Source organism: Rhinolophus ferrumequinum, chromosome 12, assembly GCF_004115265.2.
Source record: "Rhinolophus ferrumequinum isolate MPI-CBG mRhiFer1 chromosome 12, mRhiFer1_v1.p, whole genome shotgun sequence".
NCBI lineage: Eukaryota > Metazoa > Chordata > Mammalia > Chiroptera > Rhinolophidae > Rhinolophus > Rhinolophus ferrumequinum.
The window spans coordinates 75,401,783-75,423,127 of NC_046295.1; the positions used below are offsets into that span (position 1 = coordinate 75,401,783).

General features: G+C 35.5%; 1 protein-coding gene across 3 annotated transcripts in view; it reads left to right on the plus strand.

Annotated features, from left to right (window-relative positions):
* Positions 1-21,345, plus strand: part of PBX3 (PBX homeobox 3) — a 192,731-nt gene that overhangs the window by 159,918 nt on the left and 11,468 nt on the right. For all 3 annotated transcript variants that reach the window (XM_033123639.1, XM_033123642.1, XM_033123641.1), the window contains exon 5: positions 1,350-1,485. In XM_033123639.1, the coding sequence (XP_032979530.1) occupies positions 1,350-1,485 (136 nt within the window). The remainder of the gene's footprint in view (positions 1-1,349; positions 1,486-21,345) is intronic.

Below are 21,345 nucleotides of genomic sequence, written 5' to 3' on the forward strand. Positions count from 1 at the left end.
GAAAGTATTCAGAAAATTATTTGGGGAAAGTATTTTCCATTTACTGGAGAATCTAATTTGAAGTGAAGTCTGACAAATGCGCTTTTAGGCTGCAATTCTAAAATCTTAGTAATAAAACCCAAATGTAAGTGACATTGTGATTTGAAATAAGTTGTTAATAAATACTTGATCTTCTGACACTCTGCTAACCCTTTCCCGGTAAAACAACAACAAAAAACTCCACCCTTATTCTTTCCCTTGTGAACAAATCATACCTCAGTCCAGGCAGTTGCTTAAGTAGAAAAATCCAGAAATCCTTGATGCATTTTTTTCTTACCTTCCTTCTCTGTCTTCTCCATCCACGCCCCTCCATCCAATTCATCACCAAATCCTATTGCTTTTACCTTTCAAATAGATCTTGAATCTTTTTATTTCCATTACTCTCACCCTATGCTAAGTTACCATCATCTCTCAATTTGACCATTGCAGTTGTCTCCTTAAATATCTCTATATTTCCTTTCATGTCCTCCTCCCATTATTCTCAGCAGTCAGAACAATCTTTTAAAAACATAAAACTTAAAATCTGTAATAGCTTCCTATTGGTAAAATAAAATCCAGAAATTCTTATGGGACCCACTAAGCTGATATAATCTGGCCCCTGCCCAGCCTTCCAGACTCATCTCATACATTCTCTGATTTTTACTGTGCTCTAGCTTCTTTTAGCCCTTTGGACTGTCCAACCTCTTTTCTGTTTCAGGACCATTTCCTCCATTCATTATTTCCGTCTACTCTGACTAATTCCTACACATTCTCCAGGTCTCAGATTAAATGTCACTCTTTCAAGGAAACCTTTCCTGACTCCAAAATCTATGTTAGGTTTTCCTCTCTTACACTTTCATTACACCTTATGCTTTTCTCTCACGATACTTAATATGGTCACCACAATTTATAGTTATTTATTTCTGTGACACTTGCCTAATGTCTTTTTTCCCCCTAACTTTCTACTTTTCCCCTTAACCCTCTAATTTCTTGTAAACTCTCTGGTAGATCTTATCTGTTTTGTTACAAATGGGTCTTTATTGAGTATCTAGAACACATTAGATTCTCAGTAAATATTCCTTGGATAAATTAATGAATGAAGTTAATTGTGCTTCACATTCTAGTGTTTTTCTTTGTGATTCTACATCTTAAAATGTTTTAGATGGTGCTTTCGAGGATGCCAAGAACATAATTTACAATATCATAGTGATTAGTTAGAGCCTAAGAATTTCAAAATAGAAATCTCCTTTTTTGCTTCGATCCTGAGTAATAGATCCTTCTTTGGTTAATGCTGGTCATAACAACAATTTTCTTTTTGATTTTTGTCATAGACGAAAAAGGCGTAACTTCAGTAAACAGGCCACAGAAATTTTGAATGAATATTTTTACTCACACCTCAGCAACCCCTACCCCAGTGAAGAAGCCAAAGAGGAGCTGGCCAAGAAATGCAGCATCACAGTGTCACAGGTGAGTGAGGACTCAGTGGGTCTCTTGTTTCCTGAGTAACATAGGAACCTGTTCCTTCCTCAGAGCATTCTCATTACACATTATCCCCAATGTCCCATCATCAAAGATTATATAACAAAAATACAGATATTTCCACATTTTTGTGCAAGCTTTCTAGCTTAGGTAATTTTTTTAAAGTCCTAAGTGACAACGAATCGAGATAGTCACCCGCCACCATATAGAAGTGTAAATCTTCTATAGAGAGAACATAAACATGCCGTGGGAAGAGACACAGTTTACACTTAAGTGACCCCTTAGTAAATGGCATGGAGTCCTGCTTTCCCCAATTTAGATGACTGACCTAAGCCTCCAACAGTGAGAAACCAATTTATTTGTTGCCAATAGGAAATTTAATATAACTCTTTGGTGAAGCTTCGAGGAATTCACCACGTCATTTCCTAATAATCATGCTATTATATTTGGGTCCCAAGGATTTCTTTGCTTTCTTTTTATCCATTAAACAGAAGAATTAAGTTCCTTCCTGTCACTATTTGTTTGTATTTTATTTTAAACATCTATTTGTAATAAATTGTGTCCCTAAAGGTAGCTGTCAGCTACTAACAAAAATACATTTAGTTTTATTAGACAGATAGACTGGTATTTAGAACTGTACCTCCTTAAAAATTAACTATATCCTATTGACATTGGCTCTAAAATGCCATTTTATTTAATATGAATATTGTTGTTTATAGATTGTCATTTGAATATCATTTCTTCATAGCATGCAAATGTGATGGTTACCAACTAAGTCTTGCAGTGGAACTTTAGGAAAAGCTGGCCCTTAGCAGAAATTCCAATGTTCCCTAGAGGTTGGTCACATGACACAGAATTTTAAAGTAGTTTCTATATAAACATTTAATGCTATTTATCTAAAGTCCAACATACTAAGATCCACTTTACATTCCATTGAAAGTTTCATATCAATATTTTAAATCATTGTTATTTAAGGGAATAAGGTGTGGGTTTAAATTGTTATCCAGCTCCTGTTTCGGTATTAGTTTCCATAGATCCTCTAAAGGAAAACAGATTTATAATTAAGATTTTATTTAATAGTTGTTGTCACTCTCCTATGAAATTATGATGTATCTTGTTTGGTTTTTTTCCCCTCAGTTTGAAATGGAATATAATTGATTTGGGTTACCAGCTTCTAAAGACACGTATATTATAAAACATTACTATCTGAGTTATGTAGTATTCATTGCCACTTGAAATACTAAGAAACAGTACAATATGCTAGATCAGGCAGGGAAGATGAAATTAAAAGTATATTTACATCAAGTGGATGTTTTCTGATATGGCATTTCTCTGAACATCAGTGAAAGGATTGGGCTCCTGCTGAACACCAGCTGATGATGCCAAGTCTGGTTTTCTGGCTCTCTCAGTAACTCTCTTATTTAGAGTTCCAATGTTTGCAGGTCCAATTTAAAATAGGGGGTTTTCACATTTCCACTCCTTTTCTTTTTTACTTCTTTAACATATTCACCATTGGAGAATAACACAGATTATATACATTTCTCAAAACCTGATATAATCCTGGTTTTTCACTAGTTGTAGCATTTTGTGTGTAATATAAGATTTGCTTAATGTATTTCTTGTGTAATAAGTGAGAGAAAAGTTTCCTTCTGTTTTAAACTAGGGAGGTTTTGCTCTACTTCTAACCTAGGCTAGGAACCATTTACCAATAATTTTTTTTAAAATAATTAATTTCTGTAGTCATTTCTCTTGTTTTCTATTGAAAAATAGCTTTGCTACGTTTTGAAATTGTTTTAGTAATTGCTTGAGAGGTAGAAATAACGTAGATATGGGTATATTATTCTGTCTAAAAAGCAGACATTCTGACCTTATTTCTCCCAGGTCAGCCTTCCAAATGCAGAACTTCGGTGATTAATTTAAGCATCAGTTTAAATTCTGGCAATTTCATCCCATTTTTACCTTTTTCCTGCCTAGAAAAGTTAATTTCTCCTCAGTAACTCCCCTACCCCACATTTTTCAAGTGGAAACAATGGTATTATCATTTTAATTATTAAAGTCATCAGTTGCTAGCCTTCTAATTAGTTCCCTTTTGTGTAAATTGTTTAGAAGTGAAAGCAGAGAATGTTCTAGACCTGACAGATTGACTACTTTCTAAAGAGAAAAAAACATTGGTTTTGGTTTTTTTAACGTTGTTCAAAATATACATCCTACTAAAATACAATTAAATTTAGAATCAAGAAATTGTTCATATGTAAAACTAACCTAAAAAAATTGAAACCCACTGAAAACAAGCAACTGTTGCAACATATTTTTGCCAGATTTAGAGTGTGTGAAACTGATTTATTCTCTCTTGATTAAGATACTTAAAATACTGCTTAAATACTTAATGATTAAAATAAGTAGGGAACTTTCAGAAGAAAATGTAAGGAAATATCTTTAGTACTTTGAAGGTAGGAAAGAAGTTCTTTAAAAGGACATAAAATGTGTAAGCAACAAAGTAAAGGACTGATAATTTCAGTAGTAGAACATTTTCCAAAGTACTTAGTAAAGACTGAAAGAAACATCAACACAGTACAACTATTTTAGTAAAGATTGAATCAGGCAAGAAGCATCAATAAAAACTAAATCTGGGGGAAATTTTGATGAACAACATGGTCCTTTATTATTTGTAAGGGATGAAAGAAACAAAAACGAAGAGTGGAGAAATGGAGCAAAAACCTTGACCCGGTGATTGGAGTCAGCATCACCAAAGAGGGGCAGATGGACATTGTGTGTAGTATTTCAACCAAGAATATAACCTGAATCTAATCACTAGAAAACATCAGAGAAGCCCCAAAATGAGGAATGTTCTATTAGGGAAAAAGGGGGAGGGAACAGTATTCTTAAAAATGTCAAAGAAAGGCCATTGAACTGTCCCAGATAAAAAGATGCTACAGAGACATGACAGGCAAATGCAATACCTGACCTGAGACTGGATCCTGTACTGGAGGGGGGAAAATGCCATAAAGGGTATTAATGGGTTAAATTTACTAAAGTAAATTGTAATTTATAATTGTGCTATATAAGAGAATTGTGTTATGTAAGAGAATGTCTCTAGAGTCTTAGGAAATACACACTGACTTACGTAGGGGTAAAGGGCCATGATATATATAACTTACTCTCAAGTAGTTCAGAAAAAATTTGTGTGTATGTATTTATATATGTATATGTGTACATTTATGGATATAAACACACACAGAATGACGTGTGTGTGCACACAAATCATAAAACAGATGGGCCAAATGGTAACAGGTGAATCTGGGTAAAGGACATACATAGATGTTCTTTATAATATTTTAATTTTGCAAGTTTGATACTATTTCAAATAAAATCTTTTTTAAAATGTGAAGTTAGTCCATGAACTGCAAGATGTTTGTAAGTATATAAACAAGAGGATTAAAATCCAAAATACATAAAGAACTCGTAACTTAATAAGAAAAAAACAACCTATTTGAAAAACAGACAAAAGACACAAGGATTTCATAGAAGAAGAAATATAAATGGTCAGTTATGTGAAAAGTTTCTTATTGTTAGTAATCAGGAAAATGTGGTTTAACAACAGCAATGAAATAACATTTTACATTTGCTGGGTTGGCAAAAAATCCTAACGTTGACCATTACAAGTCTGCACATTGTTGGCAAGAATACAACAGCAGAAACCCTTAAATATCGTTGGTAGGAATGTAAACTGGAAAACTTTTGGCATTATTTTATAAATTTGAACATATACATACCATTTGATTCATAATTTCACTTCTAGGTGAAATTTCCCTAGAAAACCTCTTATATATGTGTATCAGGAGACATGTGTAAGGGCATTCATAGAAATGGTGTTTGAAATGGCAAAAATCTTGAAATAAGCCAATTGTCCATTGACTGGGGAAATGAATAAATCTGTGTCATAATCCCACAATGGATTACTACACAGCAATGAAAAAAGAATGATCTACAGCTACGTACATCTGTTTGAGTTAATCCAGAAACATAACATTGAATGAAAAATGCAAATTGCAGAATATCTGTAGTATGATATCATTTTTATAAGTTCAGATCCAAGCAAATTAAACAACATATTGTTTAGGGAAATATATGTGTGTGTGTGTGTGTGTGTGTGTGTGTGTATGTATACATATATATGTATATGTATATATGTATATGTATATATATATATATGTAATGGGATGTAATTTAAAATGTAATTAAGTGGAATGGGATTAGGGAGAAAATTCAAGGAGTTTCAGTGGTATTATTAGTAGGATATTAAGTTGAGCAGTAGATTTATAGGGCTTAACTTAATGTTCATGCATTATAAACCTACATATATAAGTCAAGGAAGTCTTATGTGAATTATTAAATCAAAATAACAGAATTTGGAAAGGAATATTTTCATTCATGTGTTAACAAGTTTGTTGTAATACCTAGTATGTGCAAGACATTGTGCTAGGGATGGAAGAGACATCTGTGAACTTAACAGGTCAAACCCCCACCCTGCCTGACAGATCTGTCTATGGCTGTTCACCAAGTGATGTTTGAGAATTTCCTTAGCAACAGTATTCCTAACAGCCAAACTAGAAACAATGGAAATGTCCATCAATAGGAAAATGGGTGAATAAAAGTGGTATATTTAAAATGTATATTTGGAATATTATATAGCAATGAGAATAAATAAACTAGACTATTATGTAACTGCATAATGCTAAGTGAAAGGAGTCAGGCACTTGGTGTACGAATCCATTTATTAAAAAGTTCAAAATCAGGCAATATTAATCTTAGTGTTACAAGTCAGGATAGTGGTTCCCGTTGGGGAATAGTGATTGGGAATAGTGATATTTTTGTGAGGGAGGTGTGAATGTTTCTTTATCTAAATGATTTCATGGGTGTATTCACTTTATGAAAATTCATCACTTATGATGTGCGCCCCCTTTTATGTACATACATTTTGTACTTTACTAAAAAGTTTACTTACGCAACAACAACAAACATGCCCTCATGGAACGGACATTTTCCTGAGAGGATACAAAGAGACAAAATAATTAAATGAGATGGTAAATTAGAAAGTGATAGGTGTTATGGAGAAAAATAAAGGAGGGAAGGAGAACAGAGCATTAAAGCGTCTAATTTTTAATAGGGTAGTAAAGAAAGCCCCTCCTGAGAAAATATCTTTTAGTAAAGATTGAAGGAGATGAAGGAGCAAGCCATGTGGCTAGTTGGTAACAAGCATTCCAGGCAGAGGGAGCAGCAAGTGCAAAGGTAAAGGTGGCCTGAGCAGGTGGTAGAAGTAATTAAGAGATGAAGTTAAAGAGACTGTGAGGTCCAGGTGGTGCAGGGGTCTTGTAGACCATGGCAATGAGGTGGAAAACTGAGGAATGCTGTGATCTGACTTAAGTTTTAACAGGATCAGCCTGGCAGCTTGTATCATAAATATGTACAGGTAGGTGAAAATTTTACAATTTATATTAGTACCACGTTAATTTGCACTATTATAAATAGCCTTAACATAGAATTACAGGCAGAACTCAGAATTTATAATCCCTGATTTCCTAAGGCTTGGTTTGATTGAGTAAGCTGGAGTTCCCCTTTTACATAACACCCTGAAAATTCACAAAAGAAGAAATTACTTCAAATGTCATAAGCACTGAGAATCATACTTAAATTGTCACATATTCTTAGTGGAACAGATATTAATATGCTTTTACTTTTCAGAATAGAACTAACTTGCATTGATTATTCAAGTTAGCAAGTCACAAAAAATTCCATTGTTCTCCTGATTCCGGTTTTGAATTTAAATTACTCTGGCCCTACTTTCTGTGCTAGGTATTTTTAGAATGAAAAATGTTAACTTATTCTTCATTGCTCCTCTAATTGAAATGTACTATAAAGAAAATATTGATTTTTTTTTTCCCTTAACAGATGAGAACCTGAAATGGTAAAGAGGTTAATTGGCAGCAGTGGGATTCATTCATTCATTCATTCAACTAACGTATTTTTAAAATAATTTTTTATTTTTCAATTACATATGACATACAATATATTAGTTTCAGATGTACAACATAGTGATTAGACATTTATATAACTTACAGAGTGATCACTTCGATAAATCTAGTACCCATCTGACACCATACATAGTTATTACAATATTATTGACTATATTCCTTATGCTATACTTTACATTCCCATTACTATTTTGTAACTATGAATTTGTACCTCTTAATCCCTTCTCCCTCTTCAGCTGTCCCCTCAAACCCCCTCCCATCTGGCACCCATCAAAATGTTTTCTGTATCTAGTATGAGTTTGTTTCTGTTTTGTTTATTAATTTTTGTTTTTTATATTCCACATATAAGTGAAATCATACGGTATTTGTCTTTGTATGACTTATTTCACTCAGCATAATACGCTGTAGGTTCATCCATATTGTTGCAATTGGCAAGATTTTATTCTTTTTAATGGCGAGTAATGTTCCATTGTATATATGTACCCTCTCTTCTTTATCCATTCATCTGTCGATGGACACTTAGGTTGCTTCCATTATCTTGGCTATTGTAAATAATGCTGCAGTTGAACATATGGATGCATATGTCTTTTTGACTTAGTGTTTTGGGCTTCTTCACATAAATACCCAGAAGTGGAATTACTAGGTCTTTCTTTGTCTCTTGTTACAGCCTTTGTTTTAAAGTCTGTCTGGTACACGTATTGTTACCCCAGCTTTTCTTTGTTTACATTTTCATGAAGTATTTTTTCTTTCCATCCCTTTACTTTCAGTCCGTGTGTGTGTCTTTCTATCTGAAGTGAGTCTCTTGTAGGCAGCATATGTAAGGGTCTTGTTTTCTTATCCATTCAGCACCCCCGTCTTTTGATTGGAGCATTTAATCCATTGACATTTAACATAATTGTTGATAGATATGTAGTTACTACTATTTTATTATTCATTTTTTTGATCATTTTTCCTTCTTCTTTAAAAGAAGTCTCTTTAAAATTTCTTGTAATACTGGTTTGATGGTGATGAACTCCTTTAGCTTTTTCTTGTCTGAGGTCAACTAATGTATATTTTAGAGCCTTTCAAGTGGTGCACGACACCTACTTTTGTAACAGTCTGATGTGGAGGAAAGTAAACCCTTACAGATGAGGAGAAGATGTTCAGAGAAGTTCAGTGATTTGACAAGTCACAGGTTTTTAGGAGTGGGAGAGCTAGAGGTTCTTGCTAAAAAGGAAGAAACTGGATTTTTACTTTTTTTCCTGCAAGAGGCAGTGTGATTCCTGTAGCCTGGGGCCCCAGCTGCACAGTCTTGTTTTGTGAGACACAGGCCAGGGCTTATATCACTAGGGCTGCATCATTTCCCCCTAAGCTACTTCAGAGACTCCAGGCTAGTTAGTAGTCTGAGGTCTCCTTACTCATTAAACTACTTATTCCAAATCAGTGAATATTCAGTAAGCTAATTAAAATTTGTAAGTAAGATTTCCTTATTAAAAAAAATCTATTAAAATAAGAAGAAGCCCGTTAAAATAATAATTAGAGTAGGAAAAAAAGAGATGACTATCAAATTACAGTATCTCTTTCAGCTATCCATAAAGGCCTTTTCAGTTACTTTGGCAGTAGACAGAAAGCAGAAGTAGATTTCTACTGTGAGTATGCAATTGGTGAACTGGAGACAAGTTGAAGGAAAATGGCAGCTATTTTGTTAAAGTGGTTCTTTCACACTGTCTTAAGGCTACAGACCCTCTGTTCTATAAAGGCTCTGATTGTGTGTCCTAGTGGAGATGGGATGTCATTAAACAGTGTGCAGAGAACAAAGGAGTAGGTTGTAAAAAGATGGGAGCTTTGAGGATAGTGTAGTACCTCTGAGCACAGATAAGGCATATCTGCATGATTTAAAGAAAACGGGAAGCCTCTGATTTTTTGTTGTCATTCTCTAGTAACAATCAGCATTATAATTAGTTAGCATGGTCCCTAAAGCTTGCTCCAGTGATGTCAGGTATTATATTTATTTTAGAATTGACTTTTTTTAGGGAAATCTCTAGCACTTGTTTGACGTGATACCCAAACTAAGGATAGTTAGACTATTTCCAGCATAGATGTAGTGTTGTTTGAGTTTCCGTATACCTTAGAAAACGCCACACTCAGAGTCATGACCCCTCCAGCTTATGTCCCTGTCATCGTCTTCTGCCTAGTCCTTCCTTCTGAATATTCCCATCAGCCTCTCCTCATGCCTGTCCCTGAGCATCGCGTCTCACCGTCCCATTGCCTCGCTCCTGTGAGGCATGTCAGACCAACAGGCCAATATATTAGTCAGGGTCCCAGCAGAAAACAGATGGCACACTCAAATCAGAGTAATTTGAGGAGAGTTTAATCAAGTGACTCCGTGTATTTACAGAAGTATGGGCAAAGGGAAACCACAAAGAATAATACTGGTAATGCGTGGTTCCTTCCCCTTGGCCTGAGAAGATGAAGGAAGGGTTCCCAGAACCCAACAAGACACAGAAGGTGTGTGGAAAAGGACAGTAACTGAGACCTCCAGTAAAGGCACTATTACAGAGAAGGACTCAGACGACCAGTGACTTTCTTTGGTCGGCAGCCTGAAGGCATATAGGTCAGCCTTTTGGGGCCCAGAGCAGGGTAAGAGGACAGAGGGAGGAGTAAGCAGAAGATATACAGTGTAGCCTGAAGGGCAAAAACACCAAATCACAAAGGCTCCCAATTTCAAGCCTCCTGGCTTTCCAATCAGGTTGACTCTGTCATACGCCCACCCAGGACAAGTGGTAGTCTCCAGAGATGCTCTTGGACTTCCTTTGTCCTGGCCTTTTGGCTTTTCTTCTTTCCTAATTCTTTTGTCCGTTATGTGGAGAGTATATTATTTTTCTAAATAAAAAATAAATAAATACGGATTTTGAGAGTAGCAGCTACAAACAGTTTGATCCAGCTCAAGGTACTTTTTAAGATTTGGTTATTTTCCTAATTCACTAAACAAGTTCTGAGTGCCTACTGTGCACCAGGCACTGTGCTTGGCACTAAGGCAAGCAAAGGTGAATAAGAGGGTTCTTCTCCCTTAGAAATGTCAAATTTCTTGGGCGAGATAGACAAGCATGTTACTGACAGGATACAAAGTTTACCTGGGGGAGTGCACAGGTGCATATGGGTGCCATTTTGGAATATGATACAAAAGGGTGTTTACTTTCTACTGAGAGGATTAGGAAAAGTCGCCCAACTTATTAGCTCTGTGACCTCGTGCAAGTCATTTAACCTCACTGTGCTCATTTCCATATATATATATATATATATATATATATATATATAAAATTTGGATAAAAGTGGCATGTATTTCATAGGGTTATAGCAGTTTCATTGTGATAATGTATGTGAAGCACCTAGTAGAGTGCCTATTACAGAGTAAGAAGATATAATAATAATAATTATTCTGTTTCTCCTGCCTGGAATGGTCTGACCCTGTTCCCCCTACACAAATGTATAGACATTAATTACTATTCTTTTGAATAGTAATTAATTACTTTTCAAACATCAGTTCTTCAAGAAAGCTTTCCTTTTACTCCCAGTTCATATCCTCCATTATATATTCTCATAGATGCTTATACTTTTCCTTGATAGCACTTACCACAATTTTAACTAAATGATGTATTGTTTAATGCTATTCCCATGACAGATGGTGAATTCCATGTTGATAGGGACTGCAGTCTGATTTAGCACTATAATCTTAACTTCTAGCACAGTTACAGCACATAGACACTCAATGAATGTATGTTGAAGAAATGATTTAGGTAGAAAATCAAGCTTGAGCCTGACTGGGGAAGGTCTGCAATTATGATGTTTAGATGTCTGCAATTCTGCCTGCAATTATGAGGTTGAGCAGTTTACATGTCTATTCTGCAATAATTAATTAATTAATTCAACAGTATTTATGCAACTAGTGATTTCTGGATACTGTGCTACATGTAACAGTGAATACAGCAGAGATTCTGTCCTTGTGGAGCTTATTCTAATGAGGAAAGGAGAATAATTAATTAGATAAATATACATATATGTATATATACAATTACAAATAATAATATGTAATTATATATATTATGTCATATGGTAATAAGTGCTATGAAATAAAATATTGAAAATAAGGACTGTTGGGTTGAGGTGTACAGATTGAAAGATAATCCTAGATAAATGTCTAACTATTACATTGTTTTGTACACCTGAAACTAATAAAAAAAATGTTAAAAAAAAGAAAGAAAGATAATCCTAGCACCTAGTATAAGATCAATTTGAAGTAGAAACCACTAGAATAAGAGTGAGTAAATTGATTATTGGTATAATTCAGGCAAGAGGTGGTAAAGATTCAAATTAAGCCACTGAAAGTGGAAAACAGGAATGAATTTGAAAAGTATTCTGTTGATAGAATTGATATTTTGGAGATTGGGTAAATAATTGGATATCAATTTGAAGAGGAAAGAGTAAAAGAAGATGGCTGAGGTATTTAGCCTAGATCATTGAAGATGGTGATCTTATTAGCTGACATAAGAAACACATGAGGAAATGCTAGTTTTATGGAAGGGAGATTAGTTTGTGATAGTTATGCCAAGTTTGCTTTGACATCAGCATCCCAGTTGGGAAATGTTCGGTTTGGAAACATAATTTAGGAGAAAGATAAAGGTTAAAGATGTAGCTTGGGAGTCATTCACTTAAGTTCATAGTTGAGGCCATGGAAATGGATACTGTTGCCCAGGGAATTTGCAGATAAGGAGAAAATAAGGCCAGGGCAAATGAGTTTTCCTTGGGTCATTAGTCAATTCTGAGGGGGTGACTAAGAGGCTGAGAGGTTAAGTAGTGCTTTTGACAACTTTGGTGGGTTGAAAGGGTGGGAATTGGTGTCTAGGTGTCTGGGACCTACCAAGGGAGGCTATTTCATTTCCCTTGCTTTATGTTAGGACTTTAATTACTAGGGCTACATTCTAGTAGCAAGAGTGCATTGGAAGTAATTCTCCTTCACTTACCTCAGTCCTTGAAACTGGATTACTAGTACTCATAGGTGCCTAGACAATGGAAATATAATATTTTTGTGGAGACAGATTGTGTCATTCTAGGTGTCAAATTGTTTCTATAAACAAAGCAAATATAACATTGGACACACAACTAAAAAAAAAGTAGACGCACAAGAAGACATGATAACATGTACTGAAACTAACACAAACAACAGACAATTGAAACATACACATAGAAACCTAGAAAGTAAAAGGACCCAATGTGGACTGTAAATAATAACTGCTTAATATATCCAAAGAAATAAAAGGCAAAATGGAGAATTTTGTCAGATAGTTAGAAACCATAAAAAAAAGTTAAATGGGAATTTTAGAACCAAAAATAACGTAACCAAAATTAAGAATTCAGTGTATGGGTTTAAAAGCAGATTAGACATAGTTGAAGGGAGAATTAATGAACTGGAAGATGGGTTATAAGAAAATAACCATACTAAAGAATGGGGAGATAACAGGATAGAAAATCGTGAGAGAGAATAAAGGACAGTGAGGATACAGTAAGGAATCTGTAATAAATGTAATCGGAGTCTTAGAAGCAAACCTAAGAGTGGGTCAGAAGCAATATTTGAAATGCAAAGGCTAATAACTTTCCAAAATTGATGGAAGATTCCAAAACATAGATTCATGAAAAACTACAGCCCCAAATAGAATAAATAAATAGGACTCCATACTGAACAATGTCAAAACAAAAGCTGCCAGAGGGAAAAAATAAGATTCCCTTCAACAAAACAGCAATTAGATGGACTACTGGGTTTTTTGTTTGTTTGTTTTTATGAAAACAATAAAGCCATAATACAGTGAAATGATATCTTTAAAGGGATGAAATGAATTAAATGTTAACCTAGAATTTCATATCTGCCAAAATATTCTTCAGGAAGAAGTAAAAAGATTCCAGATAGAAGGTGGGAGATGCAGAAAGGAGTAGAAAAGCAAAGGAAACAGCAAATGTATATGTGACTCTAAATGAATATTGATTGTTTAAAATAATGAAGTCTGTTGGATTTACAATGTGTTGAATTAAAATACATAACGATAATACTTTGTAAGTTATGAGGGGAAGGTAAGTGTTCTAAGGCTCTTGAGTTTTCTGCAAAAGGTGATAAAAGTAACAACATGAAAGTATCAGAACTTAGTGTTAGAGTTGATAGAATATATAATCTCTAGGGTAGTTACTTAAAGAATGCTAAAAGAGTGTATAACTTCCCAACTAATAAAAAGGAAATGTGGAAATTTTTTTTAAATAAGCAATCTAAAAGAAGGTGGGGGGGGAAGAGCATAGTAAGTGGGACAAATTGGAAGCACTTAGTAAGATGATAGGTCCATACCCAAATATGTCAATACTTACATTAAATATAAATGAATCGAATGCTCTAAGTAATAGGCATATATTGTCAGCCAAGATATAAAAATAAAACCTGATTAAATGTTCTCTAAGAAACCAATAACGATGCAGAAAAAAAGAAAATAATAGTATGGGGGAAAATATAACATGCAAACAATGACCAAAAGAACGTTGGTGTTTCTCTATTCTATCAGATAAAGAACACTTCAAGGCAAAAAGTTTTACTAGAGATAAAGAGAGACACTAAAGATTGATGATACGACAACTCTATATTTGTATGTACCTAATAGAAGTTTAAAAAACTTGCAAAATTTTAAAGAAAAATAGACAAATGCAAAATCATTGTAGGAGATTTTCATACCTTTGTGTAACAGAAAACGCACACACACACACACACACACACACACACACACACACACACACACTCCCTTACTCAGTAATGACCTAGAACAGTGCTTCTCAAACTTTACACACAGAGCAATGATCTGGAGAGCATCTTGGAATACAGAATCCTGGGCCCAGTTCTCAAAGGTTCTAATTCAAACGGTCTGCAAGGGGGCCTGACAATTTGCAGCTACCAGGTAATGCCAATAATGATGGTTTCAGGACCACACTTTGAGTAGTGCAAATATAAAACATTTGAACACGATGATTAGCAAACGACCTAATGAACATATATAGAACACTATACCCAACAAATGCAGAATACGTGTTCTTTTAAAGCAGTTCCAGAGCACTTTGAAAATTAACTATATTCTGGGTCATAAAGCGCCTCTCAATAAATTTAAAATAATTTCAAACACAATTTCGGACTATAGTGGAATTAAACTTAAAATTAATAATGAAGTGATAACTATAAAAGTCCCATGTATTTGAAAATAAAAGCAATATGTTTCTTAATAACTCATAGGTAAATCACAATGGAAATTGTAAAATATTTTAACTGAATGATAATGAAAATACAACCTATCAAAACTCAAGGGATGCAGCTAAAGCCATGCATAGAAGGAAATTTATAGCTTTCCATATATTAAACATACATGTATATATGCATATGTGTGTGTATACACACGTAAAGAGAGAAAGAGAGTGGCGGGGAGGAGCAAAGCATCCATCTCAAGGTGTTATAAAGGGCAGTAAATTCAACCAAAAGAAGTGGTAGGAGATTATAAAAAGAAGTACAGAAATTAATGAAATTTTAAATATACTGTAGAGCCTCAATAAAAGCAAAAGTTGTTTTTTTCAAGTCTCCCTTCTCTCATTCTTTGCAAATATTTCTTAATATACCTCTTCTTTTCAGATATTCATTCTGAACCGTACTATGTTCACTACCTTTGTTTTTTGGGGGGTTTTTTGTTTTAATTATTTGTGCTTGTTTTATCCATAAAATGGGGGGAGGTAGACACTATCTCATTGGATTATTACGAAGATTTAATGATGTAATATATGTGAAGTGCTTAGAATAGTGCTTGGTACTTAAGAAGCCCTATATAAATGTTTACAACTGTTGTTATTACAAGAGGACACAGGTGGTCATGGACAGAATGGGGATGAGGGTAAAATTGGATTTGGGAGGTTGAAGGGACTGGCTTGTGGGAATGTAGTGCTTGTTGGGCACTCTAAATATGTCTGGAATGAACGATCTGGCCAGAGATGAGTGAAAGGTAGAATAATTGGCAGAGCAGGCCAGCAGCCTGGGCCTGTGACTTGCCCTAGCAGGGCTCAGCGCCCAGGAGTGGCAGGGGCTAAAAGAACTAATGGATTACCCCCACTTGGACCTTGTCAGGTGACTGCGTCGAATCAAGAGAGAAAAATTCTAAAGTATTATAGTTTCCTTTTCTCTGTCTTGATTTCCTAAAGTTAGATATTTAGATCATTGCCCGGCACATACTCCAGATTTTTTTAACCCAAACTAAGTTTTGTTACTTGTGTTCCATTTAGGCAGTGATACTATCGTTTCATATCACTTATTTTGAGAAATTGGGACTTTAACTCTAGATGACTACGTTCAGATGGTACAGAAAAGTCACTCAGATTCCACTCCACCACTGTTAAGTCACAGTGTGACCTTGAGCAAATTATTTAACCTGAAGTCTCCAATTTTTGACCTGTAAAATTAGGATAATGATAATTTTTTTCAGAGATTTGAAGGCTAAATGAGATCGTGTATGTAGAATGCCTAGTACAGAGCCTGGCATATCAGTACTCGATCATGCTAATTTGTCACCCATTTAACCAGAGATTTTTGCTGGGTATGTTGTGCATACAGAGCCTTGTAAAGGTTTCAAAAGAAAGAGGGAACAGAGGCTCTGCCCTCCAGCAAACTAGTATGCTAGCAGCCCCTAGGTTTTCACAGGCTCCGCAGAAGTGAGAGCCAGAAGGAGCAAGGGTGGCAAGGGTATGGTGAGTGGGGTTGTGTCTATTCTGAGTAGCTGAATAGACCGACTCTTGGTGTATTCTTTATTCTAAAAATGTATGTGATTCATTTTTAGTGGGAATTACGTATGTTGAAAGGGTAGTACACCTTTTGAGGATAGATATTCCCATTTTAAATAAACTCAGTGAAATTTTCTGGATTTTTAAAAAGAACACTGTGGTTTGTGTTTGGTAGGGAGCAGTGTTTGAATACATAAGGGTTTCCATGAAACCAGAGGCTTGACTAAAAGACACTGAATAAATTATGATGTTTTCAGTTATAGGAATTAGATTTACATGACACTTATCTGGACACAAAAATCTGGGCCATGATTGTCTATTAAGGAGTGCTCTTGAGTTTTGGTTCTGGGGCGCTGTGGTGCCTGGGAATTGGCTGTGTCTCTCAGTGCAGCCGATGGGAGGCAGCTCCACGGTCGTGCTGTCAGGGTTTCAGAATCTGTCAGAGGCTCTCCTTGGAGCCCATGAAGGAACCTATTCAGTTGTACACCTAGCACATTTTTATTTTTCGAAATGAGAGAATTTTAAAGAAAAAAGCCTGTAACTGAAAACATCATCTGAGGTCATTTAGAACCACCCCTCAGCACATGTTTTAGGGAGATGAATGGTGTCATCTGTTTTGTATGTACTGTGGCCGCGAGGCTGACGTTTTATATACTTTTGCAGATGAGCCGCTTTGTGAATGTCACAAGCAGTTATCAGTCTATCACGCTTAGTGTAGAAAGGGCAAAGCCAAACTGTAAGGGTGTCAGGACATTATGGCAATAAAATTTTTCACAGCCTCAAAAAAAAAAAAAATACAGTACTTGACAAGTGAATCTGTTTTAAATTATTTCAAATACTATGGAAACTGAATTTCTATTTGTTCAGTTCTCCCACTAGAAGTGGGTTGTGTTTCAAAAGTTGGTTTTCAAGTCAGTTGTTAGGAATTTGGAACTTAGTTTCTAAACAAAAAAATGGTTTGGACTTTTAGGCTCACTCACATTTTAACCATAAAAGAGCCGAAATATTTTGCACTGAAAAGGTAGAATATACTTTTGTAGCCCTTGCCATTTAATAAATGGAAAAGAAATAAAATTGAGTAAATAATTTTTAAATTTTTTTATTGAGAGTATTGATTTAAAACAGTCTCTCACTTCCACCCCTCATTCAAGTGGAATCACATAATGGGGATGAAACATTGATTAGGGAGAAACTATTTATTAGAGGTAAAATTGTTTACCATGTAAATATGCTACATGTTCCATTATACACAACTTGGCATTTCAACATTTCATAATCTGTTGCATTTAATTAGGCACAGTACATAAAGTATGCATCACAAGTAAACACGGGAAACACAATGGCATATTTTTCTAAGATTTGTGCTTCATAAATTTTTAGTTTGCTAATCTCAATAATGATGTTTTCATGTCAGCTGCTTCTTTTCCAAACAAGTGATGATCCTCTCCCCAATGTACTTTACGCAAGGAAGCAAAACTAAGGCTGAACTCTGAAGTTCTGCACTCTGCCTCTTGAAGATTAAGTCTTTAAGTAATAATTTTTCTCTTTTATTTAACATTGTTATTGAAATGATAAGTAATTGTAGTGATAGATTTTGAAATGTAAGATGCAGCTAATGCTAATTAATAAGCTGGCTTTCAGTGACTGTAGAGACATTGTAGATGGGTTTAGCTTTTTAATTTGAACATGGAATTTTTTCTTACATGCAAAGCAATCTGGGAAATTTTAATGGCTTGAGATTTACAAAGTGTCTGATTTGAATTATTTGAAGAATCCTTGGACCTGCCGATGCCATCTTCCAGATAGAATACAGAAATGGAATTGTTGATCCCTGTAGCTGCGTGGGCCCGCACAGGGCCTGGCACTTTTAAAGACGGTTAAATGACTTTTGATTGTTTTAAAAAGCAGCTTAGTTACTTTTGCTTTGAAAAATACATTTTCCTAATTTAAAAAATGCCAATATTTGCTTATCTGAAATCAATTTGGATATACTTGAAAACATACAGAAAAACAGAAAAATAGGAATTACTTATAAACCCATTCTAAAAGATAATACATATTGGTACGTGTGTCCTAGCACTTTTTTCCTGTGCATATGTATACATGTGACGTGTGTATATGTGTGCATGTGCACACCTATGTATGTCTATGTGTGAGTATTTTTACAAAAAGAACCCCACAAATTTTATGCTGTACACACACACACACAAAAAAAGCCTTTTCCTCCTCCTTATATTATGACTATTTCCCCAGGTCAATATCTTCGTCTACATGATTTTTAGTCAGTGATCATATTCCCATATACTGATGTGCTAAAAATGAATCTTTTTCCTTTTTTTGACGATTAAGTGTAGGACTGCAGCAAATCTCTTTGCACATGTATCTCTAAATATTTCCTCAAAATAAGTTCTCAATAGTGCTGATTCAGAGGGTATGTACATATTTGCTGGTTTGTTCTCCAGGAAGGTTACACTAAATAATAAGTAAACTATAAGTTTATTTCTTTAATCAGAATTTTTTTGATTTCCTGAAGCTGATAAATATGTTCTTTGTCCAGCTCCAAAAGGTCATTGTGGTACAAAGAAGTGGTTGCCTGTCTGAGCCCTGTTTTTGTAGCTGAAGGTCTTTACCAGGCACACCCCATTCAAGGGGCTCCCAGCTGTACTCACACAAAGCAGTTCAAATGCAGTCAGAGTTAGCCTGCTCACTTAAGACAGCAGTCTGGACCTAGGGAATATTGTTCCACAAAGTAACTGAAGCTTTTCCAAAGGGAACTAGGGCATGCCTGCTTCTAGGGTTGTCACTGGCCATCTTTCCTTATGTATATATGTACTCCTTCCTAAAATCTGTGTGCCTTGGAAAGCTGCTATGATAGAAGCATGTGTGGATTGCTTTTTTCCCTCCTACCCTTTCCCACTTGGCCTTTCCCATTCTATAAAAAGAATATTCCCACCCAATACAATGGCCCTATTGCCCTGGACTATGAGACCTTCTCCAGTGCCCAACAAGGGATTATGTGAAATATTGGTGATAACCAAACTTCCTTCAATCAGCATTTTATAACCCTTCACTCCTCTGATTTAAGAAATCTATGTGTGAGGAAACCTTACTTTTGGTGGTCAAAATAAGATTTTATGTATCAAAGTAAGTATTTGTATTGCTTTGATCGATGTTAGACTAACTGTAATGATAGCTTAATCCAGATGATATATTAAACATGTAGATGTGGAGTGGCCAGTTAGCTCAGTTGGTTAGAGCATGGTGCTGATAACACTAAGGTTGCCAGTTCGATCCCTTGTGGGGCCACTGTGAGCTGTGCCCCCCAAAAAAATCCCATGTAGAGCCTTGTAATTATAGGAAATAAAAATAATTAAAAATTTTCAATTTCCACATATTTCTATTGTACAGCATAAAAGTATATTGCATTAAGATAATACAGGAGGGAAACGAAATGGAAATATTCTTCCAAGAACAAAAATACAGAGCACAAATTTTTTGATTGTTAAAGAAAAGTGAATTTATGTATTTTTAAAATGGATAGTGGATATCAAATTGCTTTGCTATTTATATTTGGTTGGATACATTTTAAAGAATAATGTTACCATTTTTTAAAATGTCAACATTTATGACAAACTGAAATAACATTGTTTACAACTACATAAACTTATAATGAAAAATTGTAGATGCCAACTTTAAAAATGTGCAAAGGAGGAAAAATATGAGTGAGTGGGTACCTGATTTTTCAAAATTTCCTCAGGGAATATTCCAGCAAAAAGTGTGCAGACCACTGACATGGGCCAGGTACCTGGGTAGGAAGGCTGTGTCACCTGGCCTCAGGAGGCCTCACTGGAAACTATTGCCCTCTGTACTTCCCAGAAATCTCAGGCTTAATCTCAGTCTCCCGTCCACTTAGCTGGAACGTACTGATCCCAGGGGGCATGTGGGAGGTATAACCTGCAGAGCCCCCTCTTCAGGCTTCTGCTTGCCTAGGACACTTCCCCTGTCCTGTTCCTTAGCCAGAGCCTTCCGTTCCTTCAGGTGCCTTTACTTGCTCATCCCCCTAATTCCTCCCCTTCTCTCATTGCTCCCTCATTCTCTCCAGTAGAATTAGTCCTCACTTGTTAGTTCTCTTCCACTCAGATGTCACCTCTTCCAGAAACAGTCCTTGATTCTCCTTTCCTTTTTTCCTTTAGAATGGTTTCTCCTTCCTCTTTCATTACAAAAGAGGGGTTCAGAGGTTAAGAAGGGAAAAGGGAGCTAAATTAGAGAGTAGACTAAGTCTCTGGGATCTTGGAGAGGTCCAGGGAGAGGGAGGCAGCAGTTTATGTTTTTGGCTTGTTTGTGTCAACAGAGCTTCTAGAGGTTTGTACCTCTGAAATATGGAATCTCAATAAAAGACGCTATTGAATTGAATTGAAGCTGAGGTGTCCAGTTCAAGTTCCACCTTACCTTGGAAATCTCCTCTGTGTTCCCAGACCTGCTGGGACTTCTCTTCCTCCAAATTCTTGCTGCACTTAGAATCTGTACTATACACCTCGGTGTATGATCATCATTGTCCTGCCGTTTTCCCCAATTATTTTGTGTGTCTCTCATTGCTTTCATAATCAGATTGTAAATTTGAGGCAGGTTAATTTGAGGTACATGTTTATTTTTTCATCTCCCCGTGGCACCTAGTACAGTACAGCAGGTCTTCGAATGACATCATTTTGTTCCTTTTGTCATTTCATTATTACATTGAGATACCATAGGAATTTAACTTTTGTTTATATCAATGGGCCTATGGTAAAATCGATTTCATTTTATATGTCGTTTCCCTTAAAGTCACAGACCTTAAGTGAGGCCTTACTGTATTGACCATAGCAGATGCTCGGTAAACATTTCCCAGTTGATTATAAAAAAAGGAAAAAGTTTCTGGGGAGTCCTGAGGTTGAAATCTGGGTCCATCACACTTTGCTCTAGATTTTGGGCAGCTAGTGTGTGGTCTGGATCTCGTTTC